The sequence below is a fragment of the Podarcis filfolensis genome (genome assembly GCF_964270895.1).
Source record: "Podarcis filfolensis genome assembly, chromosome: 12".
NCBI classification, from domain to species: Eukaryota; Metazoa; Chordata; class Lepidosauria; order Squamata; family Lacertidae; genus Podarcis; species Podarcis filfolensis.
The window spans coordinates 39,798,177-39,823,199 of NC_139614.1; the positions used below are offsets into that span (position 1 = coordinate 39,798,177).

At 43.3% G+C, this 25,023-nt stretch overlaps 1 protein-coding gene across 3 annotated transcripts in view; it reads left to right on the top strand.

The window, feature by feature from the left end:
* Positions 1-17,649: 17,649 nt before the first annotated feature.
* Positions 17,650-25,023, top strand: part of ZEB1 (zinc finger E-box binding homeobox 1) — a 73,161-nt gene continuing 65,787 nt past the window's right edge. The window contains exon 1 of one of the 3 annotated variants that reach the window (XM_083579323.1): positions 17,650-17,844. In XM_083579323.1, the coding sequence (XP_083435449.1) occupies positions 17,787-17,844 (58 nt within the window). In that variant the 5' untranslated portion in view covers positions 17,650-17,786. Of the gene's footprint in view, positions 17,845-19,374; positions 20,432-25,023 lie in introns of those variants that run through there. The other 2 variants (XM_083579324.1, XM_083579325.1) reach the window with 2 other exon arrangements.

A 25,023-nucleotide genomic window follows, 5' to 3' on the forward strand; every position in this document is an offset into this window, starting at 1 on the left:
TAGACACTTGGGATAGTTTAAACAAGAAAAAGAAGAGGGATCTAGGGCAGAATCCAGGAAGTTCGTCACAACTCCATTCCTTTCACGGCATCGTACTGCAGCTTTGAATCAGTAAAAACCCATGCTAGAGTAATGTCATGGCCTGAAATGCTGCAAATATTAAATGGACATAAGTCCTTTTAGATTTTAATAGGGTTTAGGGCTACTTGCCCATTACTTTAGAAGACTGTTCAGTGTCAGAAGATGCATGCAACATTAAGACTATAATATTTGCATCTACATAAAGCATTGCCTCTGGTTTCTGGAGTTTTGCCCTACATGCTTCTTCTCTCAGAGATTAGATGCATTATTTTAGTCTGATCCTTCTTTTCCCACAGAACTTTAGAGACGCACACAACTCCCAAGAGTTGACCTTCAAAAGTAATGTGAAAAGCAGTGCTTAGATACAGTTGACCGCAGAGCACAGCAGAATGGGTTAAAGGAGATGTGTTCACATACTGCAGTAGGCCGGGAAGCCGCATAACCTCTAATGAAACTCTTTTTCCTGTGTGCTGATATAATCGGCTCTCCTCCGTTTGGCCCCACCATGAGCTGAGACAGACAGGAAGCGGCAACAGAGAGAATCTTCAAGTTCATCATTCCCTGCCTCTGGAATGCCTTCCCTAAGGAGGTTCGATTAGCCCCTACATTGCTCTCTTCCTTGCATCAATAGAAACCATTTTTAATTCTCCCAAGCTATTTTTTTCAACCCTCTTAGTTTCCATTGAAATCAATGACACTTAAGTCATTTATCCCACTGATTAAATGGGACCTCAGTGCAATTTACAGCAGAATCCCAGCCATGTCTACTACTACTACTACTAATAATAATAATAAATTTTATTTATACCCCGCCCTCCCCGGCCAAAACCGGGCTCAGAGTGGCTAACATCAAATATACAACATACTACTATAAAATCAAGCAATCAATTAAAATACATCCTAAAATCAAATCAGAATCAAAGTGAAATCTAATCAGATGGCAACCCACAAATTAGGGATGGAGACCTTAAATGCTTTATACTGATCTTATATGAGCCTGGTAAAAAAGTTGGGGGGGGCCACTTTCATGCAAGTTCTTATAAGGAGAGAGGGGGAGTCAGACTGGACTCTGGTCAAAGGCCTGGCAGAACAGTTCCGTCTTGCAGGCCCTGCAGAAAGATGTCAGATCCGACAGGGCCCTGGTCTCTTGTGACAGAGTATTCTGGTCAAGGCCAGTCTAATCTCCTTGAGACCCGGGACCTCCAAGATGTTATTATTTGCAGACCGTAAGGTCCTCCGTGGGGCATACCAGGAGAGGCGGTCCCGTAGGTACAAGGGTCCAAGGGTCCTAGGCCTTATAGGGCTTTAAAGGTTTTTTAAAAAACAACAACAACTCAGAAGTAAACCCTGTGGAATTTAATGGGGCATATTTCCAGGTGTAAGGATCCTTATCCTGGATCAAGCCAGTTGTCTTTTATTGTTATCTAAGCAGCAGCATATATTTGTTTGTTGCATCCTGGTTTCATCCATTCAACATCTGTTGGCAACTGGTCTCTAGTGCTTTGCATCCCTCGAGACGAACTACCTCAACTTGATTCCCTGCACACGGTGACTGTAGGAGTCAACACATGTTGGGGGAAATAAAAGCTAGATGTACTGTAATGTAGCATTTATTTAACAATGTTGATTGAATTTCAACACAGCATTAATAAGACACAGTATCCCTTAGGATTTACAGACAGACTCTAAAGCAGGGAGAGTCAATGTAAGGCATCATGATCTGTAAGAGTAGATGTCATCTTTCCATATCACTGTATGTATTTCCTTCTGGATAATGGAGACTTTTAAGTGGTTGGATTCCAGCCAATCAGCCATGACCTTTTCCTAGGGTACTACATTCCATTCCCCACTATAGTCAGTTGGTATTCCATGTTCACTGGCAATGCTCAGCTCCCACTGAGCAATTTCAGAGCTTCTCCCCATCCCTCACTAAGGGGTCGTCGTCCCTGGCCAAAAAAGTAGTTTTCTACTTCTGTAAACATTGGAGTACCCACCTCCTGAACTGTTTGGGCTATGTAAGAAACCACGCTGAGAACTGAGTTCACTGTTCGTATGTAGGATTTCACAAATCCCTTCAACATTTTCCTCCCCTAAGGGAATTAAAAGAACAGAGTTTTTATACTACACTTGCTTTCACTGCTTTAAGTGGAAGAACTCGTACTGCTCCAATGAACAACTGAGCGCAAAGAGCATGGCGTTTTCACTGATGATGTCAACACCCTCGAATAATGTTCACAGGAAGGCCCAGCTAGCCCCATCACTATTTGCATTTCACCACTGAGTGAGCACATGACTTTGGGGGGAAGTTTTTGTGCTGGCTGACTACTCTGGGATTTTTTTAAAACTACTGCCAATAGTGGGGTTTGCAGGCTGCTGCTTTTGTATAATTTTATTCTTGACTTTTTATGATGTTTTTATGGCTATGTGCTGCTGTAAGCTACATTGACATTTCTTGTTAAAGTGGGATATAAACGTTTAAAATAAATAAAGCTACAGTGAAAAAGCTTTGAGGCAGGATATAAATATATTAAGGAGCAACTGAACATCTAAAAATGTTCTCTCTGTACAAACAGGACCTTTGCAAATTGTTCGGTCACAAAATACCATCCTGCTCATGCAATCAAGTCTACAAAGAGTTCATGACCCGCCACTGAAAGTATTTTTTCTGGATGGAGGTTTCCTGGCCCACTAGCTCTGGGCATCCTGAGCTCAGCAGTCACTGATTAGCACCAACTTCCTCGTTTTGGTTTCCGTTTTTGTGAAGGGCCTCCATCCTTCCCTTAGGTTTTTGTTATGCTCAACAAGCAGCGACTTCCACAAGGTTGCAAGATTTGGTGGGACTACCATCATACCATTTCTTAAGGAGAAATCTATTTCAGAAAAGATACTGAGAACTTTCAGCAGCGGATTCTGCAAGTTACATTAGGTTTTTAACTAAAACCTAATGTGGCCAGCAGATTTTTACTGGGAGAGTTTACACCTATCTTCCCATTGAGACATTCCTCCTCTTTGGTTCTCTTTTATAGAGATTTTGTACTTGGAGACAGGTAGTGAATAAGAACCATGTCTTCTGATATGGTCATTTTTATAATTGACAGAGAAAAGGTCCTAAACTAGCAGAAGAAAACAAAAGAGGGAAGAGTTCTCAACTCTCTCTCTTTCTTGTACTGTAGTTATAAATGCCAAACACATTTTGGATTTTTATTTTTTTTACAAGGAACAATTCTTTTCACATGAACTCTGCACACTCTCTCACACAAACACAGAATTCAGGTTTCCTCCTTGGACAAATGACAGAAACTAAGAATGAGCCACAGGTTTACCAATGTGAACTTTCTGAATTTGGAAGGGGGTCAAGTCAGAGGCCGAAGGGATGTCCTCACTTCCTTTTTCTTCATTCCTGTCAGAAATGCCATTTTAATTTCCCATCATGGTGCCCACTCTGACTCTCTATAATTCCCCTTGGAATAATCTATATGATGATGACACAATGCAATTTTCAGTGCGGCGATGGAAAATTGAAATAGTAACTGACAAGATCACTGTCACGTCAGCTTAAAAAAAAACACAACCCACCCCTTCCATTCCTGAAAATTGTCATTCCCCCTCAGCTTTTTTTTAACCACCTGTGCCTAGGGAAACAAAACCCTAATACAAGCATTATCTGCCCAAGGAAAACTCTGGGTGGCACAGGAATAACAGTGGCTTCGATCCTAACTACATCCTAACAATAATATTACTGGGCATTCCAGTAATAATCCCTAGGTGTTTAATTAGTGCAATCACAACATTAATAGTAGAAAGCTGTTGGGGCAGAAGGACAAGTAAAAAGCTAAATTTTTAGGATTGTGATTTGGACCCAAACTGGACTGGGCACCATCCAAAATACTTTACATTAAATCTGACTGTTCTCTGAAACCCCCAAATGGGATCTGATCTGAACCAAACCTTCTGGCTGCTACACACTCCTAATTGATAGGAAAGGAGCTGCTCTGGTTTTGTAGGAAATAAATTAGCTAAGGAAGGTCATGGTACAGCCAGTTTTTCCACAGGTGACACAAGGCAATTGCCTATAGTAGGGACACTTCCTTTCTCCCCCCCCCCCAATAGCTGTCAGCTTACAGATTTGAAAATAAGGGACCAGCAGCCTTGAAAATAAGGGATCAGCAGCCAAAATAAGGGATCAACAATTACTTTGATAAAATACATATTTTGCTGCGTGCAAATGGCTTTAGATACCTATTAGGTCCATAAATTACCATATAGCATATATTCAACAAAAAAAAAAACAGCAACAATTTGTTGTTGACAAAGGACAGCTGGACATAGAAAGGGCCCCATTACCTTCAGCAGCTTATTTAAGGGACATCATCAATAAGGGACAGCAGCAGGACATGGCGCTGGGATAAGGGACTGTCCCGCCAAATAAGGGACGCTTGACAGCTATGCTCCCCCCCCCCACTGCTAAGCATACACTGTCATACACACCCCTTTCAAGTTGACTGGGCACATTCTCTTTCCACAGTGCAATTCATTATCTGCCTCACAGCTATTTGGCGATGGCCGGCACTGTCCTCAGGCATGACTTGAGCCACAGTCACAAGTGCGGAGAGGCAACCCTGGAAGCTCCCCAGCACAGGGCTGGCTGCCTGACAAACAGTTGGGAAGCAGCATAGCAGAAGCAGGTGGCATGTGCCCCAGAGGATACGACCCTTGTCGAGCTTGACAAGGGTGGGTGACAGCAATGCCAGTCATGTGCCAGGGAGGAAACAGGGGTGGCATTTTAATTGTTACTCAGTGTGCCAAAATGTTGAAGGACTGGCCAGGAATAGAGCACAGAATGTATAAAATTACTGTTGAGAAATGTAAGAGGACACGATTTGGAAAACAGAATCAAATAAGCTCATTTGACTACTGCGGGGTACGGAGAAGGCCCTATCCTACATCATCACATAATGCACCACTCCCAGAGGTGGAACAATGAGAAGGCCCTCCCCAAAATCTAAGGTCATTGACAGGCTGGTACAAAGAAAGGCGCTCCTTTGGATATTTGGGTGCTAAGTTGTGTACGTCAACATCACCGTCAGCCAATGTTGATATTTTAGAATCCTGTATAGGTGTCACATGATTCCAGCTAGTGGGAATCATGTGACTAGTTGACGTTCTGGCCGCTGCATTCTGCTCTAATAATTGTAGCATCTGGATAGTCTGCAAGGGCAACTCCGTGCAAAGTGCACTACAAGAATCCAGCTGGAAGTAGCTCCTGGCTACTTGAACGGAAGATTTTTCTTTCATTGGCCACTTAGAAATGCCTAACTTTTCATAGGATGACAGTCTTAGCTGGACACAAGGTATATGTGTGAGTAGAGGTGGGGGCAGCATATATTGCTAAGAAGCACTTCGTAATTTTTATTTATCACATTTCTACAGCTCCCTTCTCCCTGAAAGTTCTCAAAATGGTATACATCTAATCCAATGAAATTTATTCTATGTAAAATTAAACCATAAGCTTAATAATAATAATAATCCAGCAGTATATACATCTGTGAAGCAGACACATAACTTATAGGCTCAGCTATGCCCAATGAATGTAATTTAAAAGAATAAGAAAAAAAGATGAATGCCGGAAGGCTACAAGACAGGGACCAAGTGTATTTTCAGTGGCAGTTCCGCATTTGGGGCACCACAACAGTGAAAGCCCTGTCTTGTGCCTGCACACTCTGAAGCACAGTTGTACATGGGACCAGATCTTAAAGCCTGGGTAGGCGGTGCTTCAGAGAAGTGTTCCATCAAGTATTAAGTCTTGAGCCATTAAAGGATTTATATTCCAATGTTAATATCTTGAAGTTGGACCTAGAAGCTAGTTGGCAGCCAGTGTATGCCATCAAAATGCAGAGCATTTTGAAATTTAAAACAATAAATGAGAGGACATAACAGATGAACGGCATCCCCGACATGTGCTTGCAATAAAAGCATGAACATGAAAGAAAGAATAAATGAAAACCCTATTTGGTGAAATAATTAAAGAAGCCTTGTTAAGATTTAGAGTACTGAGTGAGCCAGCTGTATAGAGACTGTAACTAAGAGAACTGCTCCAAATGAAAGCCAAATGAGCAATGGCATAATATTTTGAGAAAGCAAATAGCAAGGATTGCTGTGTGTAAAAGAGTGAAGCCAGAAACAGCACATACATTGCAGAAGGCAACAAAAACACACCATATGGAAAGGGGGCCCAATATTCTTGACGCCTTAGTGTTTAATAACAAGGCAATGGCAATCACAGCAAACAAAGAACAAATAAAAAATTTGTTACTCGTCAGGAAACCCGTTTGTTTGCAACCTGATGTGAAATCTGAAATAAAATAATTTATCTTTGGCATATTACATAACTTGCTGCTACCATATTTGACAAGAGACTACTCACACCGAAGTATGGGGCATTATGGGAATTAGTTTCTGTGGCACTGTGAAGAATGAACCCAAGAGTTTTTGAAACAAGGCAGTAATTACAACACGCTGCGATGCGCTGAAGGGTAGTCATTTTAAAAGTGTTGTACGTTTTCCTAGGAAAAGAGCTATTTAAGAGGACGGCAAAGTTGGGAAGGGTTACAATAAGGATCTGATTGACAGATAGACCAGGCAGTCACACCCTTAAAGCTAGGGTAGGGAAGATCTTTCTGCCTAAGGGCCATAGTCCCTTGCGGATATGCTTCGGAGGTACTGCTTACCTGTGGCTGATGGGAACAGAGGCTAAATTGGGCAGAGCAATGGAGGCAACTCCTACCTTTTCATAGCAGGCTACATTCCAACCACACGCACACAAACAAGGCTTCTATAGCACCACGTATACATCTCTCCATCCAGGCAAGCAAGAGGCATTAGCATAGCTCAAGGACACAATCCAGCCAAGGAAAAATAATAGAATCATGGAGTTAGAAGGGACTCTTAAGGATCATCTAGCCCAACCCCACACAATGCAGGAATATGCAGCTGTCCCATACGGGGATTGAACCTGCAACTTTGGCGTTATCAGCACCATGCTCTAACCAGTTGAGCTATCCACAAGGAAGCAATGTAGGACAGGGCTGGTGGGGGTTTGGCCTGGGGAGAGTCCCAAGTACCAGATAGAGAGGACCAGAGGACTGGATTCTGTCCCCGGACCTGAGGTTCCCGACCTCTGCATCCAACCATCCATCTGGGTGACAAAAGCCGCTCGAGTTTATCCAGCTTCCAGCCAGCAAATAGGTTCGGCAATATATTTGGTGCATCTAAATGAGTGCGTTTCCAGTTGCGTGGGGAAATGTAAATGTCATCCACACTCTGATGCTGATCTGCATGGATAGGTTTATTGATATCATCAGAGTACAGAGCACAATGGCTAGACACGCTAGGCAAAAAAGGCAGCAACATGAATGGAATGCTTTTAACACAGTGGAGATGGTGTAAGAAAATAACACAGGGATTGTTGAAGGGTAGTGGAAATATAGGAAAGGGGGGGAAATGACTAGATGAAAAGATGCCACCATTTAATTGCACGTTCCAAACACAGGCACAGCTAGGGAAGGGGCCCCGATCTCTCTGGCCACCTGACGGCTAACAGTGGCATCCTTAGCCCCTCCGAGAAACGCCAAGTTAAAGCCAATGCCATAGTCCTTTCCCACTCACCACCAAGCCTTGGGATATTAAAAAGCACAGCGAATTATTTACTTATAGCACCATCTATGTACATGGCACTTTACAAAGAACAAGAATGACAGGGCCCTGCCCCAAAGAGCTTTGGCTTGGAGCCAATTTGATTCCCTCCCCCTCTTTCTTTTTTCTTTTTCCTTTCTCCTTCTGTGATGAGGCTGCATTTTAATATTTTAATGTTTCAATATTTTAATTGTTGTATTTTAATCTTGTTTTTAAGTTGTATTCATTCAACTTGTTTTTATTATTGCTTGTTAGCCGCCCTGAGCCTGGCCTTGGCTGGGGAGGGCGGGGTATTATTATTATTAATAATAATAATAATAATAATAATAATTACAATATGGACACAGTGAAGCAACAGAGAATTGGGGCGGGGGGGGGAGATGTGGTTCCTTCAATTACATATACTTTGGCTTAGTTAAATTAGGATTGGCGAAATGTGGCAAAGTTTCCCTACAGAACTTGAGTTTTGAGGTGCGATTTAAAAGGGATTAAGGTGGTCATGCAACAAGCAGTTCTGTGCATAAGGGGCAGGAAGGGAAAATGGATGAAGTCATTTCAGGGAGCAGGAAACCTTTAGGCATTGGTGGGTGGTAGAGCCTGATGAGGAAAACTCACAGGAAGGAACCTGTTGGGAAATAAGTACAGAGAGATAAGGAGGGGCAAGGCCACAAGGTTTTTACAGGGGATGGCAAGAAGCTTGTGCAAGATCTATGTGTGTACAGGAAGTCAGGGAAGGGTTTAAGGAAGTCACACGGTCAGAGTGATGAGAGGTGAGTAATTTTGGCAGCAAAGTGCAGGATGGACGTACGTAGACAAAGGTGAGACAACAAAAGTTTGGAGAGAAGACTGCAGTAGTTAAGGTGAGATATGACCAAGGACAGAGAAGAGGCGAATTCCTGTAATGTTATAAAGGGGGAAAGTGGCCGGATTTAGCAATGGACTGTTATCTCACATTCTGACAAATTCAAAGCTGTATTTGGAAATTATTTTTATCTGAAAACTTGTAAATATTTTCGCAACTCAATTGTAAACGCTTTTCCTTATAGAGTTTACGCTTTAAGGGGAAAAACAGGTATTGACAGCCGTTATTGTGCGGGCTGAGCAATTCTATGGGTTTATTTATGGGTTGTGTGTGTGTGTTTGTGTTTGTTTGTGTGTGTGTGTGTGTGTGAGAGAGAGAGAGAGAGAGAGAAAGAGAGAGAGAGAGAGAGAAAGAAATCATCTGGCAGAGCACTGCAGTTGCACAGGAAAAGCAGCTTTCATTTCTTCTTTCATGGGCTGCAAAGGGAGGGAATTAACTATGCCAGTCCCAGGGCTGACAAGAAGAACCTGGGATGCTGCCTTATACCAAGTCAGATTTTTGGCCTACCTAGCTCAATATTGTCTACACTGACTGGGAGTGACTTTCTAGTTTCAGGCAGCAGACATTACCAGCCCATATTAGAGACACTGGAGATTGAACCAGGAACATTCTGCATAGCAATCAATGAGCTGTGACCCTTCGTCAAACCTCATACCATGTTAGGTTGTTTTTCAGGTGTAATGGGGAAAGAAGCAGCTTTGGATCTTGCAGATCCTGATGTGCCCCTCCATGCCTCTAGCTGGCCCTCGGGGGGGGGGGAATTATTTGCTTTTTTATTTAATCATTTCATCAATACACACTGTGTTACAGTCAAGTACAAGGTAGTAAGAAAGAAAAAAGAAAAACGTAACTTAAATATAACACACATGTATATAAGCAACAATCACAGCATAACTTATTCCTCCACTTTAACTGACTCTTATAAACCTTGATTTCAACTCAAGTTCCACTCTTTTCCTGGTTTCCTATCTCATATCTTTTCAAACTGCGTTTTCTTACTCTACTAAATTATTTTTATTACCATACTGTCCCACTTTGTCACGTCTACTGCTGAGCATTTTTTCAATGTTACACTTATTTTCTTGTTATAGTGGTTTTCCACATAATCTGTATATAATGCCCAGCCCTCTTTAATTTTTGTATTGTCTTTATTTCTTAATCTGTCATGCTGGAAAATTCTATATAATCTATTATTTTAAGGTGCCATTCTTCTCGTGATGGTACTGCATCTGTTCTCCACTTTTCTGCTACCAAAGTTCAGGCAGATGTGGTCACATACATCCATAACATAGTGTGATTTTTTTGGTATTTCTGTTGTCATTATTCCCGGAAGGAAAGCTCCTGGGTTTTTAGGAAATGTTCTTTTAAACATTTTCTTAAGTTCGTTATAAATCATCTCCCAGAATTCTTTTATTAATCTGCAAGACCACCATGAATAATAAAATGTTCCAGTTGTTTCCTTACATTTCCAACATAAGTCACGTTTAGATCTAAACATTTTAGCTAGTTTATTTGGAGTCAAGTACCACCTGTGGATCATTTTTAAACAGTTCTCGTTTAGTGTGTAACTAGTGGTGAATTTTAAATTTGTTTTCCACAAATGTTCCCACAGGTTTAAATCAATATTATGACCCACAGCTTGTGCCCATTTGATCATAGATGATTTTGCAAATTCTTCTTTCGTTTCCCAATCAAGACCCTCTACATTTTAGATAAATTTTTAGCTCTGGATCTTAGGGTTGATGTTTTTTCAAATTGTGATGGTTTTTCTACAAATTCCAATTACTTGTTGTTGTTTAGTCGTGTCCGTCTCTTCGTGACCCCATGGACCAGAGCACGCTCCAACTGCTTATCTACCTTAAATTTTGAATTGATTTGATGATAATTTAACCAGTCCGATACAAATTCTTTGATCTCTTCAATTTTCCTCATTTTGGGCTCTCCTGAAAAATCTAACAATTCATTATAGGCACCCCTGTTATCATTCATATTATTATTATTTTCCTTGTCTCAGCTTCTATTGGGGATAACCACCTTGGTGTTTTGTTTTATAGTAGGTTTTTTGTATTTTTCCTATACCCTAATTAAGTTTTTTTATAATGACATGATTGGTGAAGCTTTTACATATTCCCACTTTACCATACCAGATACAGGCATGCCAGCCGTGTTTGACATCATGACCCTCCAAATCTAGCAACTGTGTATTTTCTAGCAATATCCAGTCTTTTTATCCAACACAGGCATGCAGCTTCAAAATACGATTCCAAATCTGGGAGGCAAAACCTGCTCTGTCTTTTATATCAATAAGAATCTTATTTTTTATCCTAGGTTTCTTTCCTCTCTAGATAAACTTAGACAGATTCTTATGCCAATCTTTTAGACATTGTGTGTCATTAAGTATTGGGATTGTTTTAAACAAGAATAGCATTTTCGGGAAGTATCAAGGCCATATATAAGGAACAACGGGCAAACATTATAATAAATAACATCAGGTCAGAAAAATGCAATATGATGAAAGGAACAAGACAAGGGTGCCCACTCTCTCTGTTATTATTCTTACCTTAGAAATTCTATTGCAAAGTATTAGGAATAATGATAAAATTAGAGGAATGACAGTGGGCGAGCAAATTTACAAAACAAAAGCTTTTGCAGATGATACTGTCTTAACTTTGGAACAACCTCAAGAAGATACACTAGAGTTATTAAAGGAGATAACTGAATTTGGAAAATTGGCAGGTCTCAAAATAAACAAAGATAAAACCAAAATGTTAGTTAAGAACATGGATAACCAAGCTAAAAAGAAATTAAGGGAAATTGCCGGCTGGAAAATAAAGAAAAAAGTGAAGTATTTAGGAGTGTGGCTATCGACAAATAATCATAACATCTACAAAGACAGCTTGGAAAGAAATTTAAAAAAAAAAGATTTAGATATATGGGGCAGAATGCAATTATCATTAATGGGGAGAATCTCCGTGATAAAAATGGCCCCACCCCTCACTGACCCTGCCTCACAACTCTTCTGAGTATATTTGCCAGGCTGTCTTCTTGAACCTGTTGGAGAATGAAAAAAGAGGTATATTTGTATGTAGAAACCTCTGTCTCTTGCCTATCCAGGAGAGTGGAAAAAGTTCAGCATAGAATCGTGGAGTTGGAAGGGACCCTCAGGATCATCTAGTCCAACCCCCTGCAATGCAGGAATATGCATCTGTCCCATACAGCGATCAAACCTGCAACCTTGGCATTATCAGCAATGCCAAGGTTTTGCTGGATAGCTCAGCAAAATGAAAAACTCCAGGTACATGGAGGTGAAAGGAAAATTGACCACAAGTTTCTTTCCCACCCGCTCTCACAGGTGAGTGGTTTGGGTAGTTTCACAGTTGGGGTAGGAGCAATACATGTGTGTGAAAACATGTAGACCCTGCTCTTACATTAGCATTACACTGGTCACCCAATTACTGATCAGGTCTGTGCCTGATGAGCTTTAAAAGAAATGCTTTCCAATCCATATATGGTAAGCTGTATGGGGCAAAATGTGTCTTCCTTAACATGACAGAAGAGACAACACCTGGACAAAAGGTTTGGCTGGATGCATCCTTGCAGTAATTTTTTGTCATTTTGCTTCTGGATCCCTGGAGCAAAGGAGAAAAACTGCACCCTTGTACTTTTGTTTTTTCCTTACTGAAAACCTGGAGGGCCAGATTAGGAAAAAGTCTAAATGCCGCTAGTGCAAAGGATGACTCCACAATTTTCAAGCCTCACGTAATGCTCCCAGGTTGACTTTGCCAGAGCATATTCCTGTCGGTGGAATGTTCTGTGACACTCTGGCACACACCCTGCAACAAAAGCCATTTATTAGTGACTACCATTGACTGTGCAGAATAATTTGCTGCCTTGATTAGAGCCAAAATCTTTTGTTTTACTTGTGCTGCAAAGAACTGAATTATCTCACTTTGATTATTTGCCTAGATAATGGTTATGCATAGCTTGTTAATGGGTTATTTCAAAGCCGTGGCTTCAACTATCAGGATTAACTTTACCATTTTAAGGAATTGCTATTGCTGAACATAAACAGGATATCTGTGTTCTGATGCAGTGCTGTTTTGAGTAGCAAGTACTTTTACAACTTCAGTGGTTCTTTCCAAAATATTTTGCCAGTGCTGCATCTCAGATGAGATTACTTCTGTGTTTCTGCTATCAAGGCTTACATTTGTCTTATCAAGCACTTTCAAGATTCCAGATTATATGGTACCTCCTTGTCACTGTTGAGTTGCCTATGTAAGATTAGCCGATCTTTTGCTCCAGACGAACCAAATTCTGTAGATAATTTAAAAAATTAAAAGAATATGCAAAAGCAACCAGAACTGTACATTTGTATTATTATTTGTATTATAATAATCATGCAAGTTTTGTTTTCATTCCCTTTCCTAATGATTGCCAAAATAAAATCCTCATTTTTCACAACTGTTGCACACTAGTCAATGTCTTCACTGAGCTATTCACCATGACCCCTGGATCATTCACTGCCAGATCAGACCCCATCACTATATAATGTGAATTTCTTTTTTGCTCCAATGTGCCTCACTTTACACATGTGTACATTGAACCACAATTTGAATTTTATTGCTCATTCACCCAGTTTGGAGAGATTGTTTTGCAGCTCTTCATAATCCTTTTGTTCTTCCTTTTTTTTTCTTTTTAGCACCCTGAATAATATGGTGTCATCAGAAAACTTGGCTACTCTATTTCTGAACAAGTTAAAAAGCACCAGTTCCAATACATGTCCTTGAGTAGTGATGGGTGATTCTGCCAATTCTGGTTTCTCTCAGTTTCTCATTTTTCCAATCAAGTTCAGTTCTCCACATTTCAGTTTGCAAGCTTTTTGTTGGTTGTTGTTTTTTTAAATCCCATAAAAAATTATCAGCAATTTAGTGCAAATTAATCCAAATATACACATTTCTCTATGTAGTTTTCCCTAACATATACATTTTTGCAGAGCAGTTTCCCTTAATATAATGTATTTTTATATGTTTATCGTCACTTAGGCATTTTTATACAGACTGCCCCAAACCTTCCATCAATGTAAAGGTAAAGGGACCCCTGACCATTAGGTCCAGTCGTGGCTGACTCCGGGGTTGCGGCGCTCATCTCACTTTATTGGCCGAGGGAGCCGGCATACAGCTTCCGGGTCATGTGGCCAGCATGACTAAGCCGCTTCTGGCAAACCAGAGCAGCGCACGGAAACGCCGTTTACCTTCCCACCGGAGTAGTACCTATTTATCTACTTGCACTTTGACGAGCTTTCAAACAGCTAGGTTGGCAGGAGCAGAGACCGAGCAACAGGAGCTCACCCCGTCGCGGGGATTCGAACCGCCGACCTTCTGATTGGCAAGTCCTAGGCTCTGTGGTTTAACCCACAGCGCCACCTGCATCCTTCCATCAATGTGGTTGGCTTTAAAAGAAGATTAGATAAATTCATGGAGGACATGGTTGCGGGGGGCTGCTAGCCACGATGGCTGTGCTCAGCCTCCACATTTGACACCTGAGGCAAACCACATAATGGCGTCCCCTGCCAGGGAAGATGAAGTGCGTGAAGATCTACATCAGGAACAAGGAGGGAGAATAAAGATCTACACCAGGATCTGTTGTTTTGGTGGTTGCTGCCGCCTGAGGCGCTCGTCTCCCCTTGCCTCATGAGTGAGCCGGCCCTGGGAGGCAGTATCCTTCTGAATACCAGTTGCTGGGAATCACAGAAATGCTCTTGTGCTCGGGTGCTGCTTGATGCTTGGCATCTACCTTCTAGCCTTTTTAAAAAGTCCCGTAAGGTAATAATTATGCAAATCACCCTATGGTAACACCTAGGCTTATGTACATGACAAGTAAATCCCTGCCAGTAATCTAGGGAGGAGGCGGAGGTAGCAATTAGACAAGCAGGTGAAACTGTATTGTAGAACTGGAGGAGGAACGGCGCTCTAATGCACAGCTTTCTAAGCAGTACAACTCCTCTGTTATAATCCACCTGAGGAACTGAACCTCATTCTCCTGTTGCCCAGTTCAATGCAGGCTTACTCAGAAATAACTCTTCTTTTTTTCTTCAATGGGACAATTCACTTCAACTCATAAGTATGTGTTCAATTGCAGCAATCTGTTTAAGACACTTGTTATTCTAGGTCAGAAGTCCAATGCTTAGTTTCTCGCAGCAATCAGGTATGAAGGCAACAACCAGTCCCTTCATCTCATGTTCAGAAATATACTCCAAGGGGCTTCAAATCATGTGTGATAAAGTTGTCCTATTGTGAATGCTTGTTGGGTCAGAAGCCTTCAGCAGATGTCAGCAGTAGTCGAGCAGTTAATAACCTGGGACCTGGGATGGTGCAGCTCTTCATTTTTCTGGAAGCTGTGTGTAGACTACTTTGTAGAAATCAAATCAGATTTTATTTTTATTTTTTTGCTGGTAGCAGCCAATTTAAAGATTACACATCACTGGTGTTATGCCAAGCTGAAAGGGTTGCGAGTTGTCACGGGGGACCAATAACAGCCCCTACCCACCAAAAAACTCTTTGAGAAGAACTTGTTACCAAGGTATCGTCGTCATTTTGTGTGAGGTTGTGTGATGCACACATGGCTTGGAGTTGTCTCTTCCTCATGGACAGTGTGCACATTGAACAAGCATCTAGTATTTTGTTTTCTCTTTTGGCATTGTTTGTATGAAGAGCATTTGTATGTTTCTGATGAAAGATTAAATACAAAAAAGTACACTGCGTAGACAGGTGCATGTTGCATATTTCCTAACATTAATGCTACTCTCATATTCAACTCAAGATTCTGTATTCCACTGATGACTGGGTGTGAGATGGCACAGGCTGCACTGTGAGGTGGAAAGGAAGCATGCAGAACAGACCCTCATAACTATCACCATACAGTGGTACCTCAGGATGCGAATGGGATCCGTTCTGGAACCCCGTTCGCATCCTGAAGCGAACGTAACAAGCAACGGCGCGTCTGCGCGTGACGTCATTTGTAGCGTTTGCGCATGCGCGAGCGGCGAAACCCGGAAGTAACACACTCCGTTACTTCAGGGTTGCCGCGGAGCGCAACTCAAACTCGCTCAACCCAAAGCACATTCAACCAGAGGTATGCCTGTAATGCACTTTTTAAACATACTGCAATTGTTTCTTATTTATTGCATTTAACTGTTCTGTAATGCAAGGCTGGCTTAAGGGTGGTATATAAATATTTTAAATATATAAAGAAATTATTCAAAACCATAGGCTAAGACCATTTTGCAACCTGTGCCTATGCATGCTTACTCAGAAGTAAGCTGCACTTACATCAATAGGACTTGCTCCCAAATAAATGGCCATAGGCCATTGGAGATGTCCATCCAGTATTTGAAGATACTTGACCAGTCATGTTAGGAGGCAATCATCTGACGGGTCAACAAGGCACTATTGCAATTCATGGTTATTTTCCTGTTCATTGTCAACTAACTGTACCAAATCTCAAGTCAGGGTGGCCATTCAGAACCCGTGATGTTCCCATGTGTCTGCTTTCTCCTTCCTTTTCACCAAAGTAGCTCCGGTTTCTCCTCACTTCCACTAGCATTCTTTTTTGGGGGTAGAGCATTTTCAGTGGTGGCTCCTTGCATGCACAAGTTCCTCTCTTCTACTGAACTGCATCTGGCCCCAGTTCGGGCAGCTGGCAAAGAAACACATTTTTTCTGCAGGTATTTGGAAGAGAGACCTGATCAGATGAGAGGGTATCAGACTAGGACCTACAAGACCAGGATTCCAATTCCCACTCAGCCATGAAGGTCACTGGGTGACCTCGGGCCAGTCACAGCCTCTCAGCCTAACCCACCTTATAAGGTTGTTGTGGTAATTAAATGAGAGGATGAACTACATACACCACCTTCAGCACTTTGGAGAAAAAGGTGGGCTTTACAAATGCAATCAATCAATCGGCTGCTACTGCAGCTCTTAATAAATGGCCATTCCGTGCATTTTTATGAGTTGTAAATTTTAAAGATTGCATTATTTTATAACCTTCTGTATTCTTTTCATCTTACTTCTCACTTTGTTGTAAATCGCCTTGTTGTCACTTTTCCCCCCAGAAGGGGCGGGCATGATGAATTGTCTAAAACTCTAAATAAATAAGTAAATAATCTACATTAAGCGAGCTAACAGTTCAAACAGAAGCCCTGGGAAGGCGTGTGTCGACAGTAAAGCCGACCGTGCGTGTCCCTACAATTCAGCAATCCACCAGCAAGTGTACACATGAACGAGCTGCATGATCCCACACTCCTGAACTTAAGATGCTTTACCAAGCTCTACCGGTAAAACCAGGACACAACAACTTAACACACACACGAAAACTTCACGCGCACAAAAACACCGTAGGAATGAAACGTGTAAACAACAAATCCACACTTCACCTCTCTATCTCTCTGCAAGCCTTTTCGTTGCTTTCCCTTTAGTTCGCTTTGGGCTGATACGGATGCACGGATGCGCGTGTGCTTGTGCTGTACTGATATAAAGCGACAACAAATTGCAATCCGTGATAATGAGGATAATAATAATAACAGCGCGGCTAGCGGCGCCTCCTCGCCCGGCTCCAGCACTAGCGGCTCACGCGCGCTCGCCCGGCTCCATTGCGCCGGAGGGCACCGCTCTCGCTCTCTATCCGCGTCGTCCGCTGGGCCCTCCCCTTAGACACCCCACATTCAGAGGCACTTTCCCTCTCTCTCCAACCCCAAATCCTCCTCCTCCCATTCCCCGGCCCTCCTTCTGACGCCCCCTCCGCGCCCCGTGCGCCACACACGGGTACCTGCGTCGCGCCCAAGCGGGGCGATGAAGAAACTTTTCCCTCCTGCCGGTTCAAACGTGCTGCCGTAAAGCGGCCGTCTCCCCTGGCAACAAGGTTCCGGCGGCCGAGCACTAGGTGTAGGAAGGTGATGTAAAAAAGTAAAAAAAAAAAAAAAGGACATATACACACACGCGCGCACACACATACACAGACACACACATACACCCAACCACCCAGTGTCGTAAACCAGGTCCGGGCGGGGGTTGAGGGGGGGGGAGAGCGGCGAGGGGGAGGGGGGAAGGGAGGGGGGAGGAGGTGACTGGAGCATTTAGACACAAGCGAGAGGATCATGGCGGATGGCCCCAGGTGTAAGCGCAGGAAGCAGGCGAACCCGAGGCGCAATAACGGTCAGTCAGCTCCGCCGGGCAACGGCCCGCGCCGCGCCGGGGACGCTCAGGGGGGACCGGGCCGGGGGTCGGGCGGAGTAAAACGGGGGGGGGGAGGAAGAAGAAGAAAGAAGACAGACAGAAGCAGATCCGAGAAGTAGAAAGTAATTTCCCGGGCGCTCCCCGCCGGGAGCCCGGCTCGCCCTGCACCGTTAGATCCGCTACCTGCCTGCCTGCCTCCCTCCCCGCCTCGCGCTCTCCCTCCCCGCCGCCGGGCTGCCTCCTTCTCCGCCTAGCGGTGCCTCCTCCACTCGAGCCTCCTTCGCCGGCGAGGATCAGCCCTGCCCGGGGACCGTTACACGCCGCCCGCTGCCTCCTCTTTCTCTTCCCCCGTGTCCCACCCTTCATTTTGCCCGGCCGCCGCCCGTCCCCGGCTTCTTTTCCTCAGGAGCGAGAGGGCGAAGCGGAGCCGGGGGGGGGGGTCTTTCTTTCTTATTTTCCTAGTCACTCCGGTCCCTTCTCTGGGGGGGGGGGAGAGAGAGAGGAAGGCCGCGCCTTCGACCTTATAACGGGCCCCCCCTCACCTCAACTTGGAAACTTATTACCTGAGCTGAGGCGGGTCTCGCCGGCCTCCGAGGAGAAGGGGCGCCCCCTCCGACCCCGCTCCCCAAACTTTTTGTTTCGGGGGGGGACTTTGCTATTGCGGAGGGAGAGGGGGTCACTTCCCCTCCTCTCTCTCCTCCCCTCGCGCTGGGGAAAGTCCCCGAGGGAAGCGCGGCGCTTTTCCCTCCCGCAGCCTCCCACCTACAGTCTTCGCGATCCCCCCATAGTTTGTTGTTGTTGTTTTGGGATGGTGGGGGGGTGGATGGTGCGCTAAGGCTCATAGTTTGGAGTGGGGGAGAAGAGAGATCCAGAGGAAACTGCGTGTAACTCCCGAACTACCTGCTTGCCAGACACGCAACAAAAACGTTGAGGGCAGGATGACTGTAATGGGGACTTCGTTCTCTGGCGTGTGGCGTGTTTTGGCCCCGGCTGGGGAAGAAGCGGGGGGAAAGCGGGCGGCGAGGGGAAGCACTGTTGCTTGCTGCAGTGTGTATTGATTTTCTTTTTTTCCCTTTTTTTACAAGGGAAACGCACCACATGCGCACCCCTGAGATTGCCCTGGAAAGGGACCCCCTCCTTTTCTCTGCCCCTCCTCCCCTGCCTTCTATGTATTGCTCCCCCCTCTTCTCTCTCTCTCTCTCTCCCCCCACCGCTACTTTCGCCTCCGCCTCTTTTAGTGCCTGCAGTGCATGTTGATTTATCTCCGTAGCCATTGAACATATTGTTTCTCCTCCCACACCCCCGCCAACCTCCAGGTCTTGGCAGAAGTGTTGGAAGTGTTTCTGTGAGGTTGGGTGGGTGTTTTTTTTCTTCTTCTCCCCCCCTTTATCAACGTGATTGGGGTGCGGGGAGAGAGAGAGAGCGCGCAAAAGGAAGGCTTTCTTTCTGTGTGGGTTGGGGAGGGGACGTGAATCAGCCAAGTTTCTCTTTCTCGCCCTCTTCTTGGATTTCGAGGTACCTGTTTGTATCATAATCATAATAATGGGTGGTAACGGTTTGTCCGCTGCGCCCCCTCCCCGCCTTTCTTCGCTGGCTAGGAACAACTGCTACAGCCTATATAAGGAATGACGCTTACTTTTCAGATTTAAGGGCTGTCTCTCTCTCTCTCTCTCTCTCTCACCCCCCCTTTATGCATACGTATTACTTTGAAATTAGTTGAAACCTGCGTTGAAAAGTGGGGGAATAAATACTCAAAACTTATGTTGTTGGATTTTTCTTCTTATGTATTCTATTAAAAAATAATAATAACGGGAAAACTGATGACTTCTTAGGATGTAAAACGGGAGGTTTTGTAACCTTTCTTGGCAGTTTTTTTTAAAGCTTTCGTTTGGCATTTCCTGTATACGGTTATGGATTGGAAGGGTTCTAGTGGTTGGTCCGAGATCATGACGTTTTGGACAGGATTTTTTTTTTTTTTTTAATATCTCCGAGAAGGAATTATGGTTTCCCCGGGTGAGAGGGCGCTACGACTTCTGATACTTAACGTGAAACACGCACATAAACATTGGCCTTCTAATCGACTAACTAGTTGATCTGGTGGTTCTGAACTAGAAGCTCCCTGCTCTGTATGGGGTGGGTTTATTTATAGCAAGTATCAGGATATATACGGGATATTGTAATGCTAATTTCCTGTTTCAGAGCACGCATTTGTGTGGTCTGTTTAATGTTGAGGCAATATTAAAGGTAAGTTTGCAAAGTGCTCCTCTCTCCTTACCTTATTTAAAATGTTAATGATAGAGAAAGGGGGCTTTTCTTGTTGCTGACGACATGTGTGTGACATGGGAGTCTGAACCACCCAGTCTCCGGGCAGGAGCTGTAAACATGTTTACCTGAGCAAGGAAGAAAATGGATTTTCTCTTAAAGATACGCTTAATTGGAATATTATACTTGTAAAGCGTATTAGTAGATGCCTTGAGAGACTGCCTGAAAACCTTCCTTTTGAAATCAACCAGGGAAGAGGGGGAAGAGGGATTTTGACGGCTGCAGCAAATGGCAACTTGTGCAGGTAGGGAAAAAATGGTGTGTGAGGTTTCTCTAGCATGCATGTCAGTGCTCCTGACTGCTGCTCTTGTTCTCAAGGGAGATATTTATTTACCATGCTTGCTGTCAGTGTTGTTCCTTTGTGCTTAATATTAGAAAAATAGATTTGAGGCTGTTTAGCACAAACCATTTCGTCTGCAGCATGCATGACTCGTAGAAAACAAAAGGTGCGTGGGATATAATGCTATTCCAGGTATCTTTTCATTTTTCATTATTTCGGTTAAAATCGTCACCCCAGTGTTTTCAGGTTCTGAAGGAAAGCCTTTGATTTATTATTGAGTGGTTCTGATTATACTATAATCTTTTAACACATAAAGAATAACTTGAACTGCTCTACATTAACCATCACTGGGTAGGCGAGATAATAGATGCCAGATAATAGAGATTTCTCAGCAGTAGGTTCCTGTTTGACTTGCAAATGTTTACCGATCAGAATTGCCAGGGAAAGTTAACCCTTAAACCTTTCCCACAAATGGACAATTGAAATTATTTCTATATCAAATCTCTTCCATGAAGATGGTGTTGATTTCATGCCTTTCAGAGATAGGTACCATGTCTTCCTGCTAATCCTGTGTAATATTTTTCCTGTCTCCAGTCTTAAGGAGGACAGACTATGATAAACTGATTTCCAGCAATGTGATTTTTACTTAGTTGTAACACCAGATTAAGTACCGCTGCTGTCTTAATGGAGTAGTGTAAACCTTTTTAAAATGGTATAATTTTTTTAAAGGACTTACTTTTTGATTCCACTGCCTTTGGCTCTTATTAAACTATACATTGATCAACTACCTTTTCTTTCCCCCCCCCCCCCTTAACAGTATAAAGGTGTATTATCTTTGTGTGCCAATGTAGGTACACCTGAGGTATGTGCCATTTTTAATCTCTAAATGTAATCACTGCACTGCCCTCTCATTTGACAGTTGCAGTATTTGAATTCCAAGATGTGTGGACTTAAACATGAATATTTGCCGCTAGAAATCTGAACTTGAGTCAGAAAATCTGCTCAAATGGAGAAGGTTTTTTGTTTTTGTTTTTTGCACAGGAGCTGTCATGTCTAGTCTAGGCAAATACAGAAATGTCATCTGAGCTAATACAAATAAATCTATTAATTTCATATAAAAGTGTCCTGAACTATTTAGTGGTCTGTCAGTATTACACTGTATAGTTTTGCTTCTGCTCTCTGTTGTGTTCTTGAAGTTTGCAAATAAAGAGATCTATGCAAATCACTTCATTAATCTAAAATGGCTACTGGTTGTTACATTTAAATGGTACAGCTTACTTTGGACTGATTATAGCACTTGCTTATTTCAGGTATTTATTTCTCAGCTTTCTATGTCTTAGGTCCTCAAGGTGGATTTAGTACATGTTTGAATAAAGTTGTTTACTGTGTCAGTAGGACTGGGCTGTCCTAAGAACTGCCTGATGTCTACTCAGGTTCTGGCTGCCTTGGCCTTAAAGGCAAAGAGCAATCAGTTTCCAGATGAACCTACCTCCCCAACCAAATCTAGGAGCATATGATGTAACAATGGCTAGGTCAATTGTGGTTTGCCACAGAGTTCTTCATGGCCATGGCTGGCTTTGTCTGAATATATATACCTTTTATTTGTAACATTCCTAAATACTTTCCCACAATATATGGTCCTTCTGGATTGTTCAAAGTACTTTATTTCCATTCTCTCATCTATAACACCTGTGTAAGATACTATCTCCATTTTGCAAGTTGGGTTGGGGCTGAGAGTAACAGCTCAGATGTTATGTTTTGGGGAAAAACATTAAGGAGTGAAACATGGAAGTGTATAAAGATATACCTGGTGAGGAGAAGATAAGTTTTTCTCAATGTCTTGTAATATTAGAATCTAGAATTGTCCAGTGAAGCTGAATGGTGGGAGAATCAGTTTAAATGAAAAGGATGTACCAGTTCACACAACACATACAGTGGAACCTCTACTTACAACCATAATCTGTTCTGGAGGTCCAGTCATAACTAGAAACATACATAACTAGAGGCACACTTTTCCATAGAAAGTAATGGAAAAGTGAATTGATCCATTCTAGACTATGAAAAAGACCCCCTAAAACAGCAATTTAACACGGATTTTACTGTCCAACGAGACCATAGATCTATAAAATGAAGGCAGTAATCAGTGTAGGTAAAGGTAAAGGGACCCCTGACCATTAGGTCCAGTCGTGACCGACTCGGGTTGCAGCGCTCATCTCGCTTTACTGGCTGAGGGAGTCGGCGTACAGCTTCTGGGTCATGTGGCCAGCATGACTAAGCCGCTTCTGGTGAACCAGAGCAGTGCATGAAAATGCCGTTTACCTTCCCGCCGGAGCGGTACCTGTTTATCTACTTGCACTTTGACATGCTTTCAAACTGCTAGGTTGGCAGGAACAGGGATCGAGCAACGGGAGCTCACCCCATCATGGGGATTCGAACCACCAACCTTCTGATCGGCAAGTCCTAGGCTCTGTGGTTTAACCCACAGCACCACCCGCGTCCCAAATAATCAATGTACTTTACTATAAAATAAATAAGACAGCATTGTAGATGAAAAAAACTAACTTTTTTTTTCTTACGTGCACTGAAGGTGGGTAGGCTTACCTGGCTACAAGCGGGGTGGGGCAAGGGTCAGTAAAGAGCTGATTCACTTCAGCCAGGGTCACTTTTTTTTCTTGCCCGGCCAGGTTCTTCTCTGGACTTCCTCAGGTTAGTTCCTCGGTGGGGTTTGGGGCTGCAGTGAACCCTGCTGTGGCTCTTACAGGCACCACCTCTTCCACAGCTTCGGGGGTGGGATGGGGGCCCTTTCCCGGGCAGCAGAAGCCTCAGCGCTGCTCCGCAGCTGGCCAGGCGAGCTCCGGGCTGCCAGCAAGGCCTCTGTTCATATCTAGAGCAAAGTTCATAAGTCAAAGCACCTACTGAAGGTCGTAACTGGAATCATACGTAAGTAGAGCCATATGTAAGTTGAGGTTCCACTGTAGTTAAATAATGGAATTCCCTACTGTGTACGATAAGGCTACCAGTGGCTACTTGTCGTGATGGCTATGTACTACCTCCAGCTGAGTTCCAGTGACAAGAGAAGGCCATTGTCCTGCTGTGTTGCTTGTAGGCTTCCCATAGGGATATTGTTTGCCACTATGGAAAATGGGATACTGGACTAGATAGGCCTCTGAGTTCATCCAGCAGACCTGCTCTTGTGTTCTAGTGCTACCTAGTAAGCTAATGGCTATGGTGAGATTTGGACTTCCTGCTGCACACTTCTAGTTGCTGCACTATATGAACCCCTACAATGATACTGGTATTTTTTCCAGAGTGTTCAGAGAGTGTCAGCAGTAAAACTGTCATTATAGGCTTTTGTTTGGTCACATACAACTTGGCTGCATTCCGAGATAACCCTGAACCATGATTTAGCATTATGAGAACAAACCTCAGGATTTCATGCTCTCTTCTCCCCTCTCCTCTAGGGTGTCTATGAGGGAAAGCAAAAACTTCCATATTGCAGTGTACTGCACTATCCGAAGCAAAGAGTGTGGTTACTCTTCTTAACTATAGCTAATTGCCACAAGTCAACTTCAAACCATAGTTTATGAAGCTGTCTTGTTTTACCTAACCGTAGTTAAGATTAACTACAGCTTCTCCAGGTATGGATAACATGGCAGCATATGAACAATTTAAACCAGAAGCAAGAGCCTTCTGGACTTGTGACTGTAGTGTGTTGAGGACAGTGCGAACCCAAGGGTAGCTCAGCAACAAAATGCTAAATATTATTTAGGGCTGGGCTACTAACCTCCAGATGTTGTTGAACTCTAGTTCTCATCAGCTTTAGCAAGCATAGCCAGGAGATATTTGAAAATCTAAATACCCATTTCACTGAAGAAAAGCTGGCAATGTTCAGAACCACCCTGCCTCCCAAACAGGTAAAAATCTACACGTGCTCCAGAACAAACAAAACACGTAGAAAAGCAGGCAGCTCTCTCTCAAAGCAGCCAAGCCCCAAATGAAAAAGAAAAAAAAAACCTTATAAATTGGGAGGGATAGGGGCCTTGGTGGGCATCAAGCAGACGTCCAAGGGTGTTTTGGTGTCCATGGGTGCTATTTAGGGGGTCCTAGTTGTATGTGTTAAAATATTTTATGCTGCATTTTCTCACTGGCCTTGGGCAAATTATCACAACCTTGATTCCCTATATGAAAGTAAGATGACTAGGGCAGATGCACTTATTGCCGTGTGTAGCACAAATCCCTTATTTGCCAAAGTTTTTTTATCTGACCTTTCTGCAGCTAGTAACAGAAATGAGATAACAAGAATATATTAATAGCCTAGCCAATAGCACTCTGCTGATTTATTAAAACAAACAAACCTGTAAGCCACCCAACAGAGCAACTATGATTTCAGCAGCAATAAATATGCCAAATGGCAGCCATAAATGCTCACCGAAACCGTGATGTCTTGCCCTGTACCTAAAAACAGAAAGGGTGGGTGACAAGCAATCCTGCCAAGGCAGCCTGTTTCAAAGCTCTGGTAGGCCGTCTCCAGCATCACCAGCTGCAGCACTGCCAAT